General features: G+C 42.2%; 1 protein-coding gene across 1 annotated transcript in view; it reads left to right on the top strand.

The window, feature by feature from the left end:
- The first annotated feature begins 147 nt into the window (after window positions 1–147).
- LOC111847647 (glypican-5-like) overlaps window positions 148–20,921 on the top strand; it is an 89,351-nt gene continuing 68,577 nt past the window's right edge. The window contains exons 1-2 of the mRNA XM_023819032.2: window positions 148–646; window positions 17,774–17,935. Of these exons, the coding sequence (XP_023674800.2) occupies window positions 478–646; window positions 17,774–17,935 (331 nt within the window). The 5' untranslated portion in view covers window positions 148–477. The remainder of the gene's footprint in view (window positions 647–17,773; window positions 17,936–20,921) is intronic.

Genomic DNA, 20,921 nt, shown 5'->3' with positions numbered 1-20,921 from the left:
TTCTTGGCATTAAATAAGCATTGCTCAAGATCGGGTTGTTAACGAGATCTTGGGAGTGTTTCTCGTTGCCAGTAAAGAAACTGATTTGAATTAACAGTTACTGTGTATTTGTTATCCTGAACTGAGTGACAGAGAGGGGGGGGGGAGGGGAAGGAGGGGGCAGAGATCGGCTGGTAGAACCGTAGGATCGACAACTTATGCGAATGAAAGCATGCACGCGCAGTTCTGTACGGATGCAGAAACCGGCAGGGGAAGGACTGCAGGTTTCAAATCAGCGTTTTATCATTTAGCAAAGACTGAATGAAGCAGTCTCTGTCTGTTAATGTTGAAGTATGTGAAAAAGTCAAAGGAGACGCTATTTTCATTCTTTGGTCTTTTCCAAGCAGTGCTGTTTGTATATGTTTATACGTGTCAACCTGGCTTCATTGTAACAACAATTACGGCGCAGCCAGAATAACAGTGGACTGAGATGCTACAATGTTTCGGGGACAATTGCATCACTTTGTCTTTTGGTGGATTTTGGCGACGGTCGGGCTCTTGGTGACAGTGCCCGGTGTAGGAACCTATACTTGCCATGAGGTGCAAACGGCTTTCCAGATGCGCCAGATTGGCCCTTGGAAACTGGTGCCCGAAACACCCGAAACAGGTAAGTTTGCAGTGATTATCAGTAGCTGATGCTTTTGACATGTTATTTTACCTGTGTTTAGTCACTTGCGTAATTTATCGTTATTGCAACGTGTCCTTCTTCATGATACCGAATGCATTTAATATTATGTATTAATAAGTTAGTCTTACATTTATTGCCACATGAATTATTCACGGTTTACTTTTTTCTGTCAAATAAAGATATGAGAGCTAATAATTTACTGCATAATGAGCGAAAAAGAAACGGACTATGCAAATGAAGCGACATTATCAGCGCGAAGGCATATCGTTAAAGTCGTGTACTATAAATATCTGTTTTTGCGTGTCTTTTTTCTGTGTGGATATTAAATCGACATCACGGTCTTGTTGAAGGTAGGCGGAACGGGGCAGTAAGGTGCCTTCAACAGGTTTAGCTCTCTGTTTGTTCTGCTATGTACGTTTTGTTTTATAAGGAGGAGGAAGGAATCTGGTGTCCCAGACTGTGGGAAGGGAGAGGAAAAGGTGTATCCTGCAGTAGGGGGTCTCTCACTCTCCGGAGTTAAATGCAGTCTTTGTGACAGGACTCACACCCACATTCCTCCATGGTCATTTTTCAAAGGATTGTCATTACCAAATCTTCATTGTCCTGCTGTTCCCTCTGACTTGGAAGTTACACGCTGAAACAATAAAATGTGTGTTATTTGTGATTGCTGTAAAAATTGATGAGGGTATGACACTGATGTGCATCATCGCTGAAGCTCGAATTATTGGAAAGCTACAGTTATTTTCCCCAGCATGTGAGAAAAGTGTTCCAGAATCTTCCAGCCAAAATTACAAGTCTGTCAAAGTGTTTTATGTCACCCATATTAGATCAAAATGCTCCTTCCTGAAGTGCATCAATACCACATGACATTTAATCTGCATACGGTGGTCACAGTCACCTCTCGTCTTTGCTGACATGAAGGCATGGGTTACTGATGGCTAATGTCAGCCCTCCTTTCTGGAGGCACACTTATGATATATTTTGGAGTAGTTGTCAGAGCAACATGCAGCACCCAGGGCTGGGGGCAAGGGTCCCGGGTTGACCGAGGAGCCAGGTGCTTCAAGTCAGAACTTATTTTGAGACTCATTCAGATCTTGTGACTTTTTATGCTTATGCATGAACATACATCATGTTGTCAGGATGGTTCATCTGTTTGCTGGTATTGATATCATAACTGAGCTCCTCTAGGTTACCTGTAAGAGTTATAGGAGCAACAGGGAGCCAGCAAACACAATAGCTGTAATCTTGAAGACAGTGTGTGACCACAGTACTGTCTCATCTTGACCCAGAAGATGGTCAGATGTGGCTCCAGTTCAGCAGAGGGGGCTTCTGGTCTCAGCTAACATCCTTCCTACCTGTTGGCTTACTGCTGTTTGAACTTTGTGGGGAACTGCTCCTTGAGTAAATCAGCTGTCTTCCTCTCTCACCCTCACTCTTCAAAGAACTAATTAGAATTTCAGAAGACTAGGTGGGGTTTGTAGGGGGTAGGTGTGTATTCCAGCAGTTTTCATTTTTCAGATCCGTTGCCAAGTAAAGCAGGTCTTGATTTCTGAACCTCCAAAACCCTGCTTCTCAATGAGCCCCAGTCTGCTCTCTTGACTAGTGCCGAGGGTTTGGGGCAGGCGAAGAAAGAATTCGTTTCATTTCACTTTGTGATGCCAAGAGAGGAAAAGTTGTAGAGTTTCATGTTTTCCAAGGCCAAGGTTTGTAATAAACTTCTGGAAAAAAAAACAGTGCAAGTCAAAGATGTTCCATGAGCCTGTTATGTTCCTCAGCACATTGTGTTTCGATGTGTAACCTATTGACACATATGTCAACTTGAAGACAGGGTGGGCCTCTGTAGCCAGTGAACCAGTCACTTTCAGTTGTTTTTTTTAAATAATCTTTACAGATTCATCACATTTTTAATAAGGTTCTGTTTAAAGGAAAATTCTACCCAAAATCCATTCTTGTTTACTTGAGCTTGTCACTGCACAAGGTCCAATGTGTTTGGAGAAAAAAAGCAAACTACGTCTGCTTTGAACAGATAACTTGCCCTTTTTTAATTATGTTCTTTGTTTTTTTTAGCCCAGAGACATTTCTGTGAATTCGCAGCGGATGTCTGTGGAAAGTAAAATCCGTGTCAGTGCAAAAACATACTGCTGCATATGTGCTTTACTGTCATCTATTTTCTGCATGCTTATAAACACCTAAAAGACAACACTGGATCATGTCAGTGGTATCAGGGAATCTATTAGTGACTATACTGTTGTAAAAATTACATGTACTTCCTGAAGAAGGATTCGGATCATCATGACATCTGAAACAAGATGCATGATGGATGGACGACGCTACATCTCCTGCTGTTCTTCTCAGTTTTAGATTTAGCTTTTGATAGTAACGGTTTATTGCCTTGCAGCGTTTGCCATTAATAAACAACTGATTTGTCCTGCCGCCAGGCCCTGGTATTAGAAACGAGTGATACAAAGTTGTTTGCTTGGAGGACTTTTCCCCCTCCAGGTTTATGATCACTTCCTTGCGGTGCTACAAAGCCAAGAAAACCAGGCGGAGACCAGAGCCCTTGGGCGTGTCCCTCTCAGTCTCTCTCACCATTGGTCCTCTTCTGGGAGTCGCACCCAGGAGTCTTTTCTCATTGTATTTTACTTATTATTATGGTTTTAAGAATCTGAAAGCTGCTGGGGAAGTGGCTCGCATGACAAGCCTTTTGGGGGCCTACAAGCGTCATTTTTCAATATAGAATTTTCTAGATAAAGGTACGCTGTGGTGATGGTATGTTTGGTTCAGATAAAAGACGTTTGTGGTCCTTTTTTGGATTTTGTGATATGATGTGATATAATCTGTAAAACTAATGAATGCTGTTCTGGTACTTGGATAAATTCTGCAAGAAAGTTTATTGACAACCACATGCTGTTGTCAACAATGAATTCCCCAGGCCTTCGTGTCATCCCCTCCCCCCACAATCCCAGCACGGTTACACATGTGCGAAACCTAGTGTGCATATACCCACAGACTTGGCAGTGACATTACCTTCGTGCAGATTTCCAGCCTGCATCTGTGCCTGTGTCACGTAGAAGAACACCAAATGTCGTCCAAATGACTTAAAATATAAAACAAAAAAAAAATAAAACATTGCCATAAAGAGTATGATTTTTAACACAATGAAAGTGATAGAGCACAATATGAAACAATAGACATTTTTCTATTGTTACATGATATAAGTCTTCATATCGCACAGCCCTACTGACAAGTACCGTATTACTGGGAAGTATAATATCCATACTTTCAGATTTTCAGTGTTCGCATAGTGGCTTCTGCAGACTCCCTTTAAATTCTTTGCTGTCACATATTGCTCTTGCTTCAGTTTTGGGGTGATCGTGTCTCAGGTGTGTAAGTGTTAGATTTTCAGCAGCGGTGGGTACAGCTAACCGAAAAGTTAGCTTCACTAACCACTAACTGCTAACTTTCATTATATGAATTTAGCTTTGGTTTAGTTTTTGGCTCTGAAACCCATAAAATCATACTTGGAGACTTGGGAATTTTTAACTTGTCCCATCTGTCAGACTAGAGTGAGTACCGGGGGATGTTTAGGACTTTACCCAATTGAGTACCCACTGAATTTCAAATGTAGATTTATATCCATATATTGTTTTTGTGCAGTGATCATAAGAGCCATTAAAGATCAAATACTGCTTCCTATCCATCCATCCACTGTACGAGTTTTGTACTTTTATTGTCTTGCTCATTTGCACAACACCAAGCCCTTTGTGCCATATTTGGTTGTCCCACTTTATTTATTTGCTTAAATGTTTATTTATTATTTTCAAATCTTCATTTCTATTGTACTTTTATTTTGTTTATTGTTATTTATAGACACTGTGACCGCTACCATGTGAAACAAATACCTTGAATACCAGCACAAGTCAAGGTCTGGGATATATTACGTGGCAAGCTAACATTCAGTACTTGTGGTTGATGTTTTGAATGCAGATGAAATGGGCAGACTTGAATGATGCTGATAAGGTCAAATCGTTATGGCCAGACGAATGGTTTAGACCAGGGGTGGCCAATCTTATCCGCAAAGGGCCGGTGTGTATGCGGGTTTTCGCTGCAACTCCCTTATTAGAGGACTGATTAGCTGAAGAGTCCTCACACCTGGGTTTGAACAGCTGACCTACAGGTTATCCCAAAAACCTGCATACACACCGGCCCTTTGCGGATAAGATTGGCCACCCCAGGCTTAGGCCATCGCACCGCAAGGCTTGTTGTGTCCCCATGGTCAGCTCAGCTATGGTGAGTAGCTACTGAGAGTGGTCCGAGGAGGGAAAAACTGCTGACGGGGGGCCAAAACACACCAATGCGAGATGTGATCGAAGGCTATCCTCTCTGGTACGAAGCAACAGAAGGTCATCATGGGCACTCTGTGGCTTCATGTGCAGCAAGTATAGGGCACTATGAAATCCTTCTTTTTTAACTTGCTTTGATCTGTTTTGGAATTTAAGTTTTTATATGTTGCTGAACTGAAAAATTGAGCCTTTAAGGAGACAAAAAGTCCTATAGTTATTGAGGATGATGTGATGCACTCTATTGTCTGTATCCACTTTTCTCTTCTTAAAGGCTATACTTCTGCCTAGTCTGTGTGAGTTTATTCTTGCTTGCTGTTTTACTGCTGTCCTTTTAAGGATTATGCAATAAAAGAGCCTGCTAAATATCGAGCTTTGCTGTCTGCCTCATGATCTGATTGCCACTCGTGTGCCACAATATTTTATTTAACGACCTGTGACAGGTTTATAATTCATTATTAAATCTGGCTAGTAGATTGATCATTTGTCTTCCACCAAATAAAAAAATCACATAACATTATTCCCCTGACAAACACTAGCAATGGCTATAGATCAAATTTTCAAATTTTTGCTCCACTACTTCTATTTTTTTCCGTGCACCTCCAGGTAACTTACGATTGGTCAACCAATCAGCAGGTTTATTGCTATAAGCCCCACCCCAGTAGTTCCCAGAGTACGCACTAAAAAAAAAGTTCTGAAACTACAATTGGAGAGGACAGAATTTCCTGGTTCCTAAAAAAATTTTGGTTCCCAAAAGAAAGTTCTTGGGAAAGTGCCTGATATCTGGAAATTCAGTAAATACTGTGTTTATGCCTTGATTATATGATCCATCTGCGTTTTTCCACATTACGGATATCATGGGGCCCCAAGCAAGCTGCAATGCATTGTGAGTTCTAACACCTTTCTATTATAACCAGCATTATTTTTTTCAGCAGTTTGTGCTACAGTAGCTATCACGTCTCCTTGGGCATGATAGGCTAGCCATCACTGCTCACGCACATCAGTGAGCCTTGGGCACCCATGTCTCCATTGTCATTCACAGCTTGGCTTTTGCTGAACCACTTTTAGTAGGTACTGACCACCCCACAAGACCTGCCCTCACAATTTGGCTCTTGTCAAAGTTTCTCAGATACACTTGTCCATTTTTCCTGCTTCAAACACATTACCTTCAAGAACTAACTGTCCACTTGCCTAATATATAATGACACCCTTGACATGTGCCATTGTAACAAGATAATCAGCGTTACTCACTTCACCTGTCAGCGGTTTTAATGTTATGGCTGATCGGTGTATATAGCTTAATCATGAAATTATTTAATCAGCCAATCATTTGGCAGCATACCAAAGCATAAAATCATGGAGATACGGGTCAGGAGCTTTAGTCATATCAAACACCACAATGGGGGAAAAATGTGATCTCAGTGATTCTGACCATGGCATGATTGTTGGTGACAGATGACCTGATTTGAGTATTGAGTATAACTGCTGATCTTCTGGGATTTTGATGCACAATAGTCTTTAGAGTGTAGAGTGAGAGAGGCTCTGGTAACTCGGATAACCGCTCTGTACAACTGTGGTGAACAGAAAATCTTAGCAGAATGCACAACATGTTGAAACTTGAGGCAGATGTTGGTGGAGGTGTAATGGTATGGAGAATGCTTTTGATCATTGTTTTGAATGCTACAGTCTATTTGAACATTGTTGCTGACCATGTGCATCCAAAGGAATGACTGGGAAGGCCACAATTTACCCATCTTCTAATGGTTACTTCCAGCATGACAATGCACCATGTCACAAAACAAAAGCAATCTCAAACTAGTTTCATGAACATGACAATGAGTTAAGTGTTCTTCAGTGACCTATCCCAGTCACCAGATCACCTTTGGGAGATTTGCGACATAGATGTGCAGCTGACAAATTTGCAGAAATTGTAGTGAGGAAATTATGTCAGCATGGTTCAGAATTTCAAAGGAATGTGTCCAGCACCTTGTGGAATCCATTCCATTAAGTATTGAGGCTGTTTTGAGAGGAAAGGGAGGCCCTACCCAGTATTAGTACAGTGTTCCTAATAAATATAATACAGTGATCCCCCGCTATATCGCGGTTCAGCTATCACGCGCCCACTATATCGTGGATTTTTCCCTGACGTGTCACAGTTCTCTGCATATCGCTTATCTTGCTTGTGGTCTGATTGTTTTTGTTTTGTTTTTAGCCCTATGATGGCTCCCAAGCGACCTGCATCTTCTAAGCCTTCTGGTAGTAGTGAGCCTAAGCGCCATTCAGGAGAAGGTAAAACTCCTGGATAGTCTTCGGGAAGGAAAGCGTTACGCGGAAGTCGCTCGCCATTATGGCTTGAATGAATCGACGGTACGCTACATCACGAAGGATGAGAAGAATATATAAGACCCATATATGTTTTTATTTTTATATATTCCATTACGTATAGAGGGATATGTGTATATATATATGTATATATATATACACACACACACATGCACACACACACACACGCACGCACACACACACACACACACACACACACACACACACATTACATATTATCCATCCATATTCCAAACCGCTTACCCTACTGGGTCGCGGGGAGTCCAGAGCCCATCCCGGAAGCTATGTGCACGAGGCGGGGAACAACCCAGAATGAGGGGCCAGTCCAACGCAGTACATTACATTTTATTATTATTATTATGTTACTCTTATCCTTAGCCCGACATCCACATATATGTCTTGTTTTAATAAGTTTACATGTGTTTAAAGCGTGTGGGAGGGGTATTTTAAGGCTTAAACTATAAAAAAATGTTTATTTATATGGTCTTTCTATATCGCGGATTTTCACCTATCGCTGATGGGTATGGAACACATCTTCCGTGATAGGCGGGGGATCACTGTATTTATATTGAACACTTTATTATATATGGGGGGATTTGTTTCAAAATTTGATCCAGTTTCAATTGTTCACCCATACAATGTATCTGCAAAGGATGCTTCAAATAATATTTGTGTTACGGTATTAGTGGAACTGAGTGTCAAAACCAAGCTGTTCTTGCCATCAATACCCAGCACTGTTTCAGTTTTGCTGCAGGCTCTCTCAAAATTTGATCATTTCCAGTTTGTCACCCAAAGAACATGTCTGCAAAGTTTGAAAAAGATCCATGAAATACTTTTTGAGTTATCACGCTAATGTGATGAATTGTCTGAAACTGCCCCTTTCTTTAGTATTACTATGCAGTGTGGCTTAATTTTCTTTGAGTTTTTTTCCACAAACAAAATGTTTCAACATTTGATCAATTTCAGGTCGTCACCCAAACAACATGTTTGCAAAGTTTGTGTCATGGACTCAGGAAGTTCTGGCACGTGGACGGGGCATGGTACAGGCAAGAAAAGGTGGACAATCCACTGGCTGCTCGCAGGAAAAAGGGATTTATTAACAAAACTGAAAACACATTACTGACATTCAATGACCTACTCACAAACCGAAGGCAGAAACTTAAGTACAGAGGGATTATAAGAATAACGCAGGCCAGGTGGGAACAATTAACAAGGGCTGGCAAAATGGGCAACAGGTGAAACAACTAATTAAATCAAGGAGCTCAGAAACTAACAGGGAAACTAAGAATTGACAAACAAGGAAACAGAATCTAGACACAGGGAAAATAAAGAAGGCAGATGAAACAGAATGAAGGCAAAGCAAAAAAAAACACAACTGAAAACAAACCACAAAATCACAGGAACTAGAAAAACTAAAACGAAACACTAGAGAACAAAATGCAAAGGAGGTAGGATTTGAACACAAGACTAGAGGGTTGGATAGCTGCATGCTGAACTCATTGAGCCATGCAGCTATTTAAGGAGCAGGGTAAACACACTAAATACTTTAACAACAGGGTGGACAGGATGGCCAGCGACACCTGCTGGCCAAACAGGGAGAAGACACGAAACACTGGGACAAACAGGTGCTGACCCTAACAGTTTGGAAAAGTTCTGTCAAATACTTTTCCGATATCATCGTGTCCAATGAATAATACATTTCAGGAATGTGAAGAAATGTATTTTCTCAGCAACTACTTAACAAAACTAATCTAAAACAGTGTAATGTGATACCCGTAGCACAACAAAGAGAAACCTATCTTTACACAGCCATCATCCATCCATCCATCCATTATCTATACCGCTTAATCCATCTGGGTCGCGGGGAAGCTGGAGCCAATCCCAGCACACAGCCATCAGTGAATGGAATGATGTTTTTAATGGACTTAGGTTGATTGTTGTCAGAGAAGCCAATATGTCAGTGTCAACAAGATAATAGCTAATCTTGCTTTACATTCACAGTTAATAATATAGCTAGTTAGCTAACTGACTAGCTATCAACTTTAAGTTGTGAAAATCTGCAATTTAAAGTAACCCATACAAACAACCATCATGAATACAAATGTTAATGTTAACTAGTACAAGCATAAATACTAAATAAATACTTCATAAAACATTATTTGGTCAATTAAATGTCAAATGCTTTCAGTAGACAAAGGAGAATGGGTGTATTCCATCTGTAGTAAAATGTCACAATCATCAAAAAGTGGACTTCCATTCCTTTGACTAGGTTTTGAAGTGAATTGATTGGTAAGCAAGGAACCATTCCTTACCAATGTTTCAAGCATACTGAACGGGCAGTGGGTGGGTGTCAGCCATCTTTAGATGTTGTTTTAAAGTCACCTTTGCACCATTTATCCCATCCATCTATTTTCCGAAACTGCTTATCCTGTTGTGGGTTGTGGACAGTGTGAAGCAGAGGCTATGGGTGAAAGGCAGGAAACAACCTAGGATTGGGTGCCAGCGCATTACAGCACACACTCACGCACCATTCACACCTATGTTCAAATTGGTAACTCCAAGTAACCTCAGTATGTTTTTTGGGCTGTGGGGAGGGGGAGGGGGGGGGAGTCAGAGCACCCAGCGGAAACCCCACGACGATACGGGGAGAACATGCAAACTCCACACTATTGGAACCCTGGTGGAGACTTGAACCCAGGTCCCAAAGGCGTGAGGTCACAGTGCTAATCACCCCCCATTTCTGACATTATTAGTATATTTGTAAATGTTTATACAGCAGTGTACTGTACGCTGAAATAAATAGAATAGTAGAAATCAGCTGTAAGGTACATTACTTAGGTTTGCATCCTGTAAATTCAGGTAATCATTTTTATTTATTCTGAATAAAGAAAGGTCTAAAGGAAACTCCAACCTGATAACTTTGTTTTAATTTCCATATCTTGATGGCTTCATGAATTGAATGGAAAAAAAGTGTTCACTGCTTCTAAGTCCACACTTGACGTTTCACCACTGATACTCCGATTATGCATGATAAATCTCCGACAATACAAATTTATAGATGAAATATGTAGTCTTGAAGACTGCGAATGCTAGTGTTGTGAATACTGACCATCTGCAGGAATGAGACTGTGACTGAGAGGCTGATATGAGACAAGATGCTTGTTGCTGAGATGCTGCGCTGCCGTTTCCACGACCAAAGTTCTCGAGCGGCATACAATACCTCCTGGTCGGACAGCTGGTCGCAAGCCTGTGCAGTTGTTAAGTGGAAAGCCCTGTACTGCACTGTCTCTCTCTGCTTACCATTTGCATTTCACCATTGACAGTCATTTACAGATTGTGAGCCCTTGTTTCCCAACCTGGTTCTTGAGGATCCCTAGACAGTCCATGTTTTTACTCCCTCCCAGCTAGGAGCAGAAACATGGACTGTCTGGTGGTGCCCAAGGACTGAGACTGGGAAACACTGCTTTAAGCGATTCTACTAGGTCTTAATTAATTAATTGTATTATGCTACAGCAGTCTTGTTTGTCTAGGCTATTTGCACGTGCTTGTCTGTCTAATTCTGCTAAATATGGGTGAGGATGGGAGGCACATCTCCGACGATACAGATTTATAGACAAAATATGTAGTCTTGAAGGTTGCGAAAGCTAGTGTAGTGATTACTGACCAAATGCAGGAACGAGACATTCATTTAATTCATTTCTGATGTAGAGAATGGAATACGCTCATTAACCTCATCATATTCATACTGTGTGACCTTCAACCTTTGCTGCTGGCCTTCTACCTGTCCTATGAAATGATGCAAATTGAACTGGAGAGACATTAGCTCTAACATCTGAAGTATCATTGTCACTATCAGAACCCTCTGGCAGACTAATGCTGAGATCTGCAATACTTCTGGGTTCTAATACTCCTATACCAAAGACCCTCATGCATTCTGAAACTTCTCTAGTTGTTTGCGAAGGAATGTAGTAGGTTCCTTAAACCTGGTTCATACTAAATGTGGATGCAGACGTGCCGACACACATGTAGCTGTGGTGAAGTGATTTTCGTCACCGTGGTCAGGTGTGCAGACCTTGTTGAGGGGGGTCACACGTGAAGGCATGTACCACTCGAACAGCACAGATGCTCCATTCAGTGATAGAAATGCACCTTGATCATTTACTGGCCAAAAAGATGATTGGACCAAATATCATTAGCCTGGATTGGCTAAGGGAGTACAGAAATACTGGGAGTACAGAAATACTGCCATTTATATAATCCTTGTTACAGGATTATAAAGACTCCCAGATGGCTGAAAACTAATGAAATGTATGATATACTTAAGATGTTCTAGTTGCCTATTTAGGATTTATATATTTTAGTTTCTGTTTAAGTCATTTAATTTCTACAAATAGAGGAAAAATTGTAGGATTTAGCTAGCTACCACAAAATGTCATGATGTAGTGCCTTTGGCTATTTCTATGGTTCAAGTGTATTGCACGAAAGATACCGAAAACCAAATCATTACTTAAGCTAAATAGCTTTAAAGCTCTGCTTAAGGGAAGCATCCTGTTGCCCTAATTCAATGCTATTCTCCGCTGCTAATCGACTAGCAGAATATTATATCTCTATTATCTCCCTCAATACATCAATCATATTTTATACGGAGCATCCTCAGACTTAAATTTAAGATTTTGCTGCTCTTCCCGCAAGGCCTGTAACACATTAGCATACTTCAACTTTTTCTTAGAGAACTTCATTCTCCTTTCCCTACATGCCTCCTCTATCCACTTTAGAGAGCCTGACTTAGCTGTAGGAGATCCATATGATCCCTCTTTGCAATGCTTTGTAAGATAGTCGATGGCCCATGTCATCAGAGTAGGTTCTTCGTATGAACTTTAACTTATGCAAAGTGTAAACTTACACGGTATACCCATGGTGGTTATTCATCTCAAGGGCACATAATTAGACTGTGGCAAATGCTGCTGGTGTTTTTACTGAAGCCCAGTTCCTTTATGAACGTACATCCTGCTTACCCTCAAATATTGTTAAACAAGTCAAACCAGTAGAATTCTACTGCCTAAGTTACTCCTTTTTGCCATTTGTCTGAGCAAGTGTGAAAAAGGCATCAGAATGACATAGCAAAAGGTATCATAAGAACATAAGAAATTTACAAACGAGAGGAGGCCATTCGGCCCATCAAGCTCCTTTGGGGAGAACTCAACTAATAGCTCAGATTTGTTAAAATCTTATCTAGCTCTGATTTAAAGGAACCCAGGGTTTTAGCTTGCACCACACTAACAGGAAGACTATTCCATACTCTAACTACACGCTGTGTAAAAAAGTGCTTTCTCAAATACAGTTTAAAATGTTCTCCCGCTAATTTCCACAAGTTCTAGTATTTAAACTAATATTGAAGCAGCCATTTGGCTGATCAGCATCCAGACCCGTTAGAATCTTATATACCTGGATCATGTCCCCCCTTAGTCTCCTTTACTCGAGGCTGAACAGATTCAGCTCAGCTAACCTCTCCTCATAAGACATTCCTCTAAGACCGGGAATCATTCTTGTAGCCCTCCGTTGCGCCATTTCCAAGGCAGCAATGTTCTTTTTCAGGTATGGCGACCAAACCTGCACACAATATTCTAGGTTGGGTCTTACCAAGGAATTGTATAATCGTAGCATCACCTCCCTTGACTTAAACTCCACACACCTAGAGATTTAACCCAACATCATATTGGCCTTTTTTATTGCTTCCCCACACTGGCAAGAGCGGGACATGGAAGCATCAACATACACACAGAGGTCTTTCTCATAATCAGCTACCTTTATTTCAGTGGAAGCCATAAAATATTGGGCATGTCCACAAACAAGTCATTAGTGGAACACAATAGCCCCTGAATTCAATCAGACGCAGTTCATCCAGAATTTCATTTGTGTACCTGTGTCACCATCTTGAACATAGACTCCAGAGAACGAGCACCAGTTTTTGATTGTGTGCCCATAAGGAAACGTGCTGCAATTTCACTTTGACTACCAACAATGAATACAGAATGGTGGGGCACTTTAAAGATTTTTTCCATCCCACACCACTTTGTGAGAGCTCTTTTTGTATTCCCTGTAGTCTTTTTTTTTTTAAAGTTTTTTTCCATTTGTTAATCATATGCTCTGCAATTCGGATGTAGCATTAGTGGAAAAGGGCTGTGAGCCGGAGACTGGAGAGAATGGTGACACCCCACATGGACCAGTTTCCCATTAAATTCTAATCTAATCATTTCCCTGGCCAATGCTAAATCAATCATTACCTTAGTGGTACCAAATAAGGCCCCCATTTTCGCACAATAATCTGCTGACAGTATTCATATAACTAAGAATTTTGGTACTTTTCCTTACAGCAGGCAGATCAATACAGGTGTACAGTGTAATATGGGGTGGTGTCTGCTTCAGTGGATTAGTATTCTGTACCTCTGGGCGGAAGGTTCCTCCAGGAACGACGTCTGACCGGCTTCCTCAGTCGTACATTGCTTTTGGATAAAAACATCTGCTCAATAAATCATTGTAAATATATTGACACTAAAGAGACCTTTTTATCACTCGTCTACAGAAATGGCCCTGGCATGTCGGACCTGAAAGATTCTGCTTAATTTTTGAAGTTGATGCCCTTCTGAAATAGAAATTGTAATGTATTTCTTACTTGTGAAGACAGAATTACCTTGGTGTCCAAACATGCATGTTTAGCTGCCCCAGTGGTAATATCAATCTTATGCATTATACTGTATATACTCATTGCCACCCTGTCTCATAAATGACTGCTCGCATACCTGATTTAAAAAGAGAACTTTGGTCTATAAAATTGATATTCATTGGATTGAAGCTGTATATCCATATTTTGTATTTCTGGAATGACTGCACTAAATTATCTTCTATGTAAGCTTTGTTCTTAAGTTATCTGAAAGATAAATTTATAATTGCATTTCTAAAAGGACCAGGGAATATTTCTTGCAGAAAGTAATACCTTGATTATGTTAAATATTGTTTCTGATGTTTAGTGGCTATTCTGTTTCCAGGCAAATTTTTTTCTTGGTAGATATTCTGTATTTTTCTCTAAAAACTCATTTATTTATCTTTAGTATACTTAGATTGTCCTCTAATGCCCACAACTGGTTTTGTAGTTCTGTAGATTCTGGATTAAACATCTTCCTAGATATTTTCCAGAATTCAGCATGTATTGAATTGTGTATTTGTAGCATTACAAATTTAATGGCAACATTAGAAAAGTCTCTAAATTTCACAGTTTTCTTTCCTCTGTGAAGCACAAATGAACAGCAATGTGCTTAAAAAATATTCAGCCATCCAGGGCTGATCGAGTGTTGGGTTATGAAGAACATATATCATTGTTCAATAAGCTCTGAGGAAGCATTCCACCATTTCAATGACAATATCAAAATACTTGAAGAAACTGAAGACCTAGGTTGAACATAACAGCTGTATAAACCAGGAACACTGTAGCTCAAGCTGTTTGAGATGTAGATGTCAAGATTATCACTCCTCCTTTGATTCCTGATCATTAGCCCTTCAGCCAAAGTAATCTTTGAAAAGTCATTCATGAAAATAATACATTTACATACATTATTCAGCAGTATTAATGGTGGGTCCAAACTGTAAAATCCAAAAATAAGGAATGAATATGTGAAATAGGTGCCTTGTATCTTCTGCCAGTTGAAGAGTTTCTGTTGCTCTCTGGTCCAGGATATCCCCATCTCACCTTTTCTAGGTACCTACCTCTCCCACATCACTCTACTGTGGCTGCCTCCAACTGGCCATCAAAAACGAAGGGAAACATTCTAGGTCTCGTTCAAAGCTTTCCAAAAACTCAGGTATGCAGGAGCTGGCGGTCGAGATGGTTGTATTTCAACGCCCCCCTGAATGTGGTGAATAAAAACTAAGTAAATATCCGGCAGGTTCACAAGATGGGACAGCATCAAAGCAAGAAGAACTTCCTGCATTGGGAAAAAAGCAGGACTCAAGAGAGTAACTACTGCATAAATACCTGTTATCTCTGAATGTGTTCAGAAAATGAAAAATGAGTACTTGAGTATTCAATTCAATTTCAATTCAATTCAATTTTATATAGCGCCTTTCATGACAGTTGCCCCAAGGTGCTTGACTATGTTATTTATACAGAATAAAACGGGGTAAAGGGAAGACAGAAAGGCAGAATGAAAAAAAGAAAACCAGATAACAACAGAGGAGAGGAACCAAAAACTCCCAAGTATGGAGAAAAAAACCTTTGAGGGTCCAAGGTCAACTAACTGCTCAGTCCCCACTGGACATGCTAACAATATAGAAACAAGAAAGAGTGGGCTTGATTGCTAAAAGAAAGGTGTCAGCCGGGGTCATAGTCAAAGCTATGTCCATTAATGAGTCAGTTGTCCATGCAGGCCTGTGGGAGTCAGCAGATTGAAGGCTGCACCCAATGTCACGGTTCATAAATCACATCAACGATGTCATACTTCCATGGGATTGAACCAGCGCTCCAGGTCATGTGGTGCCCATTTCGGGCACAATCCAGACGTGGGAAGCAGAGATTTTTTTTGTTTTTGTTTAACACAGCAGTACAGGGTAGCCAATATAGATATAATACTTATAATACTTATGTGAGCCACCCTGCATACACTAGTCCTCTGTGAGCTATAGCTTTACTGTAGTACCTAAAGGTATCTATACGCAGAGACATAGCTGTAGATTGCTGAAATTTCCATGAACAGTCGAACTTTGACAGCAATGATACTGTCCAATTAAGAAGCCAACAGGTCAACTGGGGACAATTAAGGAAAATCAATCTCATACTCGGAAGGGTCCAACAGACGTTTGATTTGCCGGGATCGTGCTTCATGCGGATTTCAAACTCAGCAGAGTGTTATGAATTAAAGGTGAATTTGCTAGTCATCCATGGTCTATTTCCAGTGACAGCGTGGTTGACAGTGAATGTCACCAGTTATTAAAGTGAAGGCCAGCCCATATCTTATTGCTGTTTCAATGAGTCACAAAGCTATAATGTCGGCCAATAGTTTGTGCACGTTCATTACTACAGATCCATACTTTGTAAAACAAAATGCATTTTCAAAATGGCCTCTCATATAAGTTGTCCACTTCCCTCATGGTATCAGAGGGATTCTTCAATTTCCATCCATCGATCTTTCATATCTGCTCATCATGGTGGACCTGGAGCCTACCCTTGGAAGTAGGGGGCACAGAGCAGGGCTCTACCTGGATTTGGACGCCAGTCCAAGGCAGGACTGAGTTGCATATTTTGATATTTGTATTTACCTTGAGATTTTGCCTAATATGGGGAGAGTCGTAGTGTCTTCATGATGCCTTGAGACCCTATACGGTGCTGATTGACCATGACTACCACACACAGCCCACTGCCTGGTCCTGCCTGCAAGCCAGGGTCTATTTCTGAGGATCTGCAGGTCGTGGGGCCCGTGCCGGATTCCTGGAGTCCCCATGTATTAGTTTCACATGGGAGGTTGCGGCCAGGGGAGCAGGCTCGGGATAGAGGTCAACCATGACATCAGTGGAAAGGGATGAGCGCAGCTGGTCCTCGGACTTGGCCCCGCCGGGGTAATTAAGCGCCAGCAATGCGGCCAGGCCTTGACAAACCAACGCATCCTATTGTGTTTCAGCGATAGATTTGGAAGAGGAGGCGCACGGTTTTCAGGGGCTCCAAAGAGCGGCGGGCAGTTCAGGTTTCGCAGCTGGCTGTGTTTATCCTTCCTAATGAAAACTGAGGTGGGGGGGGTCGTGAAGGCACCAGCCGCACGTTCTCGAGCTTTAGCCGCAGACTGCGCTGATGTCATCGCGGGGTGCTTCTCCGGTGAAAGATGGTGGGAGGCAAGGCTCTGGAGCGTGCGGACTCCGTGTCTTATTTCGGACCCATGCTGACGCTGGTCCGCCTGGCGGGCCTTGTCAGCAAAGCTGGCGTGTAACTGGGACGAGTGTTGGTCAGACAGGAGTGAGGGTCTGCCCGGTGTGTCATTTGTTTTTTTCCCGTTTTGGTCCCGTATTCCTTGTTAAGGCCCCTTGTCCACATACTGTAACACCCTTTATGGGCTGCTGTTTGAGAAATTTTGCTTTTATTCACTAATTTATTTGGAAGGCAATTTTCTGCGTCGCAAAGTACATGCAAGGCAAATTATACGTCACAAGCATTGCCGTTTAGGTTTAAGTGCTGCTAGGCTGAGCTTCCACCGTAGAACCAGCAGATAGTGCATGTTAACACTGGAGCTCTTCAGTACATCACAAAGCATTATAAAAGGCTAACAGAAGAGCTAGTCAAACCAGAATGCCATGACAACAAGGTTGTGCTAGATGAGTGTATTCAGAGAGTGAATGACTCTGTATCCTCTTTTTTCCCAACCCCCCCCCCCCCACTTCCCAGATGTGGACCTGCAGGTCTGCAAACACCAGGGCCCCACATGCTGCACCCGCAAGATGGAGGACAGCTACCAGGCTGCGGTGCTCCGGGACATCTTGCAGCACATGCAATCGCACACCTACGAACCGATGTTCCTCCTGATTCGGCATGGCGCCGACCTCCAGGGTAAGAGGGCCTTCCTGGATCTCCATTGCGGGCTGGCATGGTGGCTCTGCTGGACTGCACTGCACTGGCTGAACCGCTTTAATCTTCAACTGGCCGTTGAGAATAATGAAATGATCATATTTCTCTGGGAGTTTTCCCGCATGATTGAGAATGTCTGATGGATTCCTAAAAACAAGCTCTTTGAGAGAAAGCTACCCAAACTATTCCACTTTTCATCTCTGTCTCTGTATATGGCTGTCAGAATAACCAAGGACAGAATCATGGTAGAAAATAGATTGAAAAGAGATGAGGTTGTCTTTGTTTTGTAGCAGAAAATGGCAAGAAAAATATAAAGGGGTGGGGAGAAGTCATCCTTGGAATTTGAGACATTCCAGTTTGTGGTTTGCATTATGCCGTTACTGTGTCATTGTTTAAACCATAAAAACACAAATAGTTTTTAATTTTGTGCTCAGCTGTAACAAGCCATGGAGGTTTTAGACTCTGCATACCTGGATCTGTTTCTGTGGAGATTTGTTAAGCCTGGTGTAACTCTTGTGGTTCACGAGAGGCTTGTGGAAGAATGTTCTGTCTGGCGGCCTTTTTATCGGAGCCGTGGCTTTCAGTTAATGTTGTGTTTTTATAAAGTCAAATTCTTTTATCTCGGATCATGCAGACAAATGACCAGTGGGACCCGGAGCTGTCAGTCTGAGCCGAAGAGCCCGTTAAGTAGACAGCCTGAAGTCTTTCATATAGACGCACAGCCTGATGTTAGATTGTGTCCAGGTGGCTCTTGGATACCAGCTTAGGCTATGCTCACTTTACATAGTACTTCTCGCTAAGGAGATATTTATTGATTTTTTTTAATCTTAAGGTTTTACTTCTCTGCCTGAGTTATGCTAATTAGTGATACCAGTCCTAGCCAATGTGGCGCCCTAGATGAGCATCACTGCCGGAGCCCCCATCTGAGGCAAAGTGAAATTAGCGGGCAAGTTGGCACCCCCTCAGAGGTTGGTTCCCCTAGGTGGCCAATTATGGGATTGACCAGTCCTGCTAATTAGACTTTTAAATTAGCTAGGAGTACGCCCAGTTTGGTATCTATCCATCCAGTTCCTTCAGTACGGAGCAACAGGAATTTTTTTGTGCTGTTTCTGGCCTTATCTGGGAATCCGTTTTATGGAACTAGTGTTAATATTTGTGTACACAGATATTGGTTTATTTTGTTATGCACATATTTAGAGATCCACGTATCGAGCGACGCACAGCCCAAGCCAGCATAAGCAGTTAGACGATGATGGAAGGATGGATGATCTGTCAAATGACCTTTTACAAAATAGCATCTGATACTGATTTTTCCCTTTCCTGAAGACTTCCTTTCGTTGTTGTTAGAGATTACTCTAAATATTATACTATGCTTATTTTGGTCATAATTTCTGGGTTCCTCTCTTCCTAAATATTCATAAAATGTTATTTTGGGGGAATAATATGAGAAAATGGCTTTATTGAAAGGCTGATGAAACCCACAAATGATGAACACAGACCATAGAGTAAAGTGAAGTTTTGTTTCTTTTTATGCATTTGGAGCTGTGATCCATTCCCATTGTGCCTGACATGGATGGAACACCAGAACCAGGTTCCTGATTGTGCTATATAAATGAGCAGGATGAAGTGAATCAAGCTGAATTGGGGGGAGGGCAGTTTAATCAATAGTGTTACTTCGTTTGTCTTAGACACTTCAGGGTTGGGTCTACTTTATCATTCTTCTGCACAGAGCACAACACTGTCTGAAATGGCTCCTCGAATCCAGGCAAGGGTCACCATAATCTGCTTTGTGAAAAAGCCACGGGCAGGACACAAATATGCACATAGAAAGAATTCTGACTGTACAAAGCAAATGTCAGCATGAAACAAAATGAAATCCCAGACATTTCAGTCGTTTTCCCAACAAAGAGGACGAGTCTGGGAAAATGAGGATGTACGGTCACCCTAATCCAGGCGCCCACTGTGGGCACTATGGAGGGCTGTTCTAGCTGGATTTACAGGCTTTCGTTTCCCCTGTCGCTGCCCAGCGCAGGAGGGGGTGAGCCTGCCTCTCACGCTTTCCCGGAATGTGTCGCTCCTCGCCGGTGAGGAATGGAGAGGAGGGCGACACGCAGCCCCAGTGTAACCCCAAGCTGGCGGCTGGAGACGCACTGCGCCGCAGACTGTGGACCTCCAGCTCCGGCTCCTACTGTGTGTCAGCTGTGACCTTTCTTGTTCCCATGGACGTCCTAGTGGTTCACTGGCCTCGCCGCCAACTGTCACTACATCGTTGCTTAACCCCCCCCGCCAGTGCGGGGCCACTCTTGGGCTCGCGTTTGGCTCCCCCTGCTCCCGGCTGCTCCTTATCCCTGGCCAGCATAGGATAACTGGGCGTCTGCTCCCTGGGGGGTGTGACTTTCAGCCGTCACAAAGGGGGCCGGCTGCCAAACACAATTGCTCAGATATTGTTGAGCGAGCTCTTTATCTGCACTTCTGCCTTGCATATGGTAGCTTACGTGTGAGAAGGTTAAATACATTCATGGGAACAACTAGAACACAGAAGGATCTTGAATGCAGCTCCCCTAAAAAGCCAGTTAATATTATACTTTCTCTGGTTGCTTGAGGGAAAAACACTCCTCCTGTCTCTGAGATCCTTTTTCGTCCCTTTGTTCTTGATCAAGCGACTCGTGAAGCCCCAGGTTACACTACAGGTTCCTCCTCAGTGCCTTGAACTCGCTGAGTCAGTTGTTAACGGAAGCTGTGCTTGGCCTGGTAGGTCCCTGCTAGACCCAGACTCCAACATGCACATCTTTTGGGACCAGTACAATGAACACATGATGTTTATTAACAAAATTATGAAGCTGTCAGCGGCATCCATGGTGTAGTAAGGGGCAACAGACCAGTTTTTGTACAGAGAAGCAGCGTGAGAATGTGTGCAGTTGGAAACTTCATGATGACCTGGCGGTGAGGAACAGATTTATTTACAATA

The sequence above is a fragment of the Paramormyrops kingsleyae genome, chromosome 21, assembly GCF_048594095.1.
Source record: "Paramormyrops kingsleyae isolate MSU_618 chromosome 21, PKINGS_0.4, whole genome shotgun sequence".
NCBI lineage: Eukaryota > Metazoa > Chordata > Actinopteri > Osteoglossiformes > Mormyridae > Paramormyrops > Paramormyrops kingsleyae.
The sequence above is the reverse complement of the archived record's forward strand: the minus strand, read 5'-3'. Positions and strand labels throughout refer to the sequence as shown.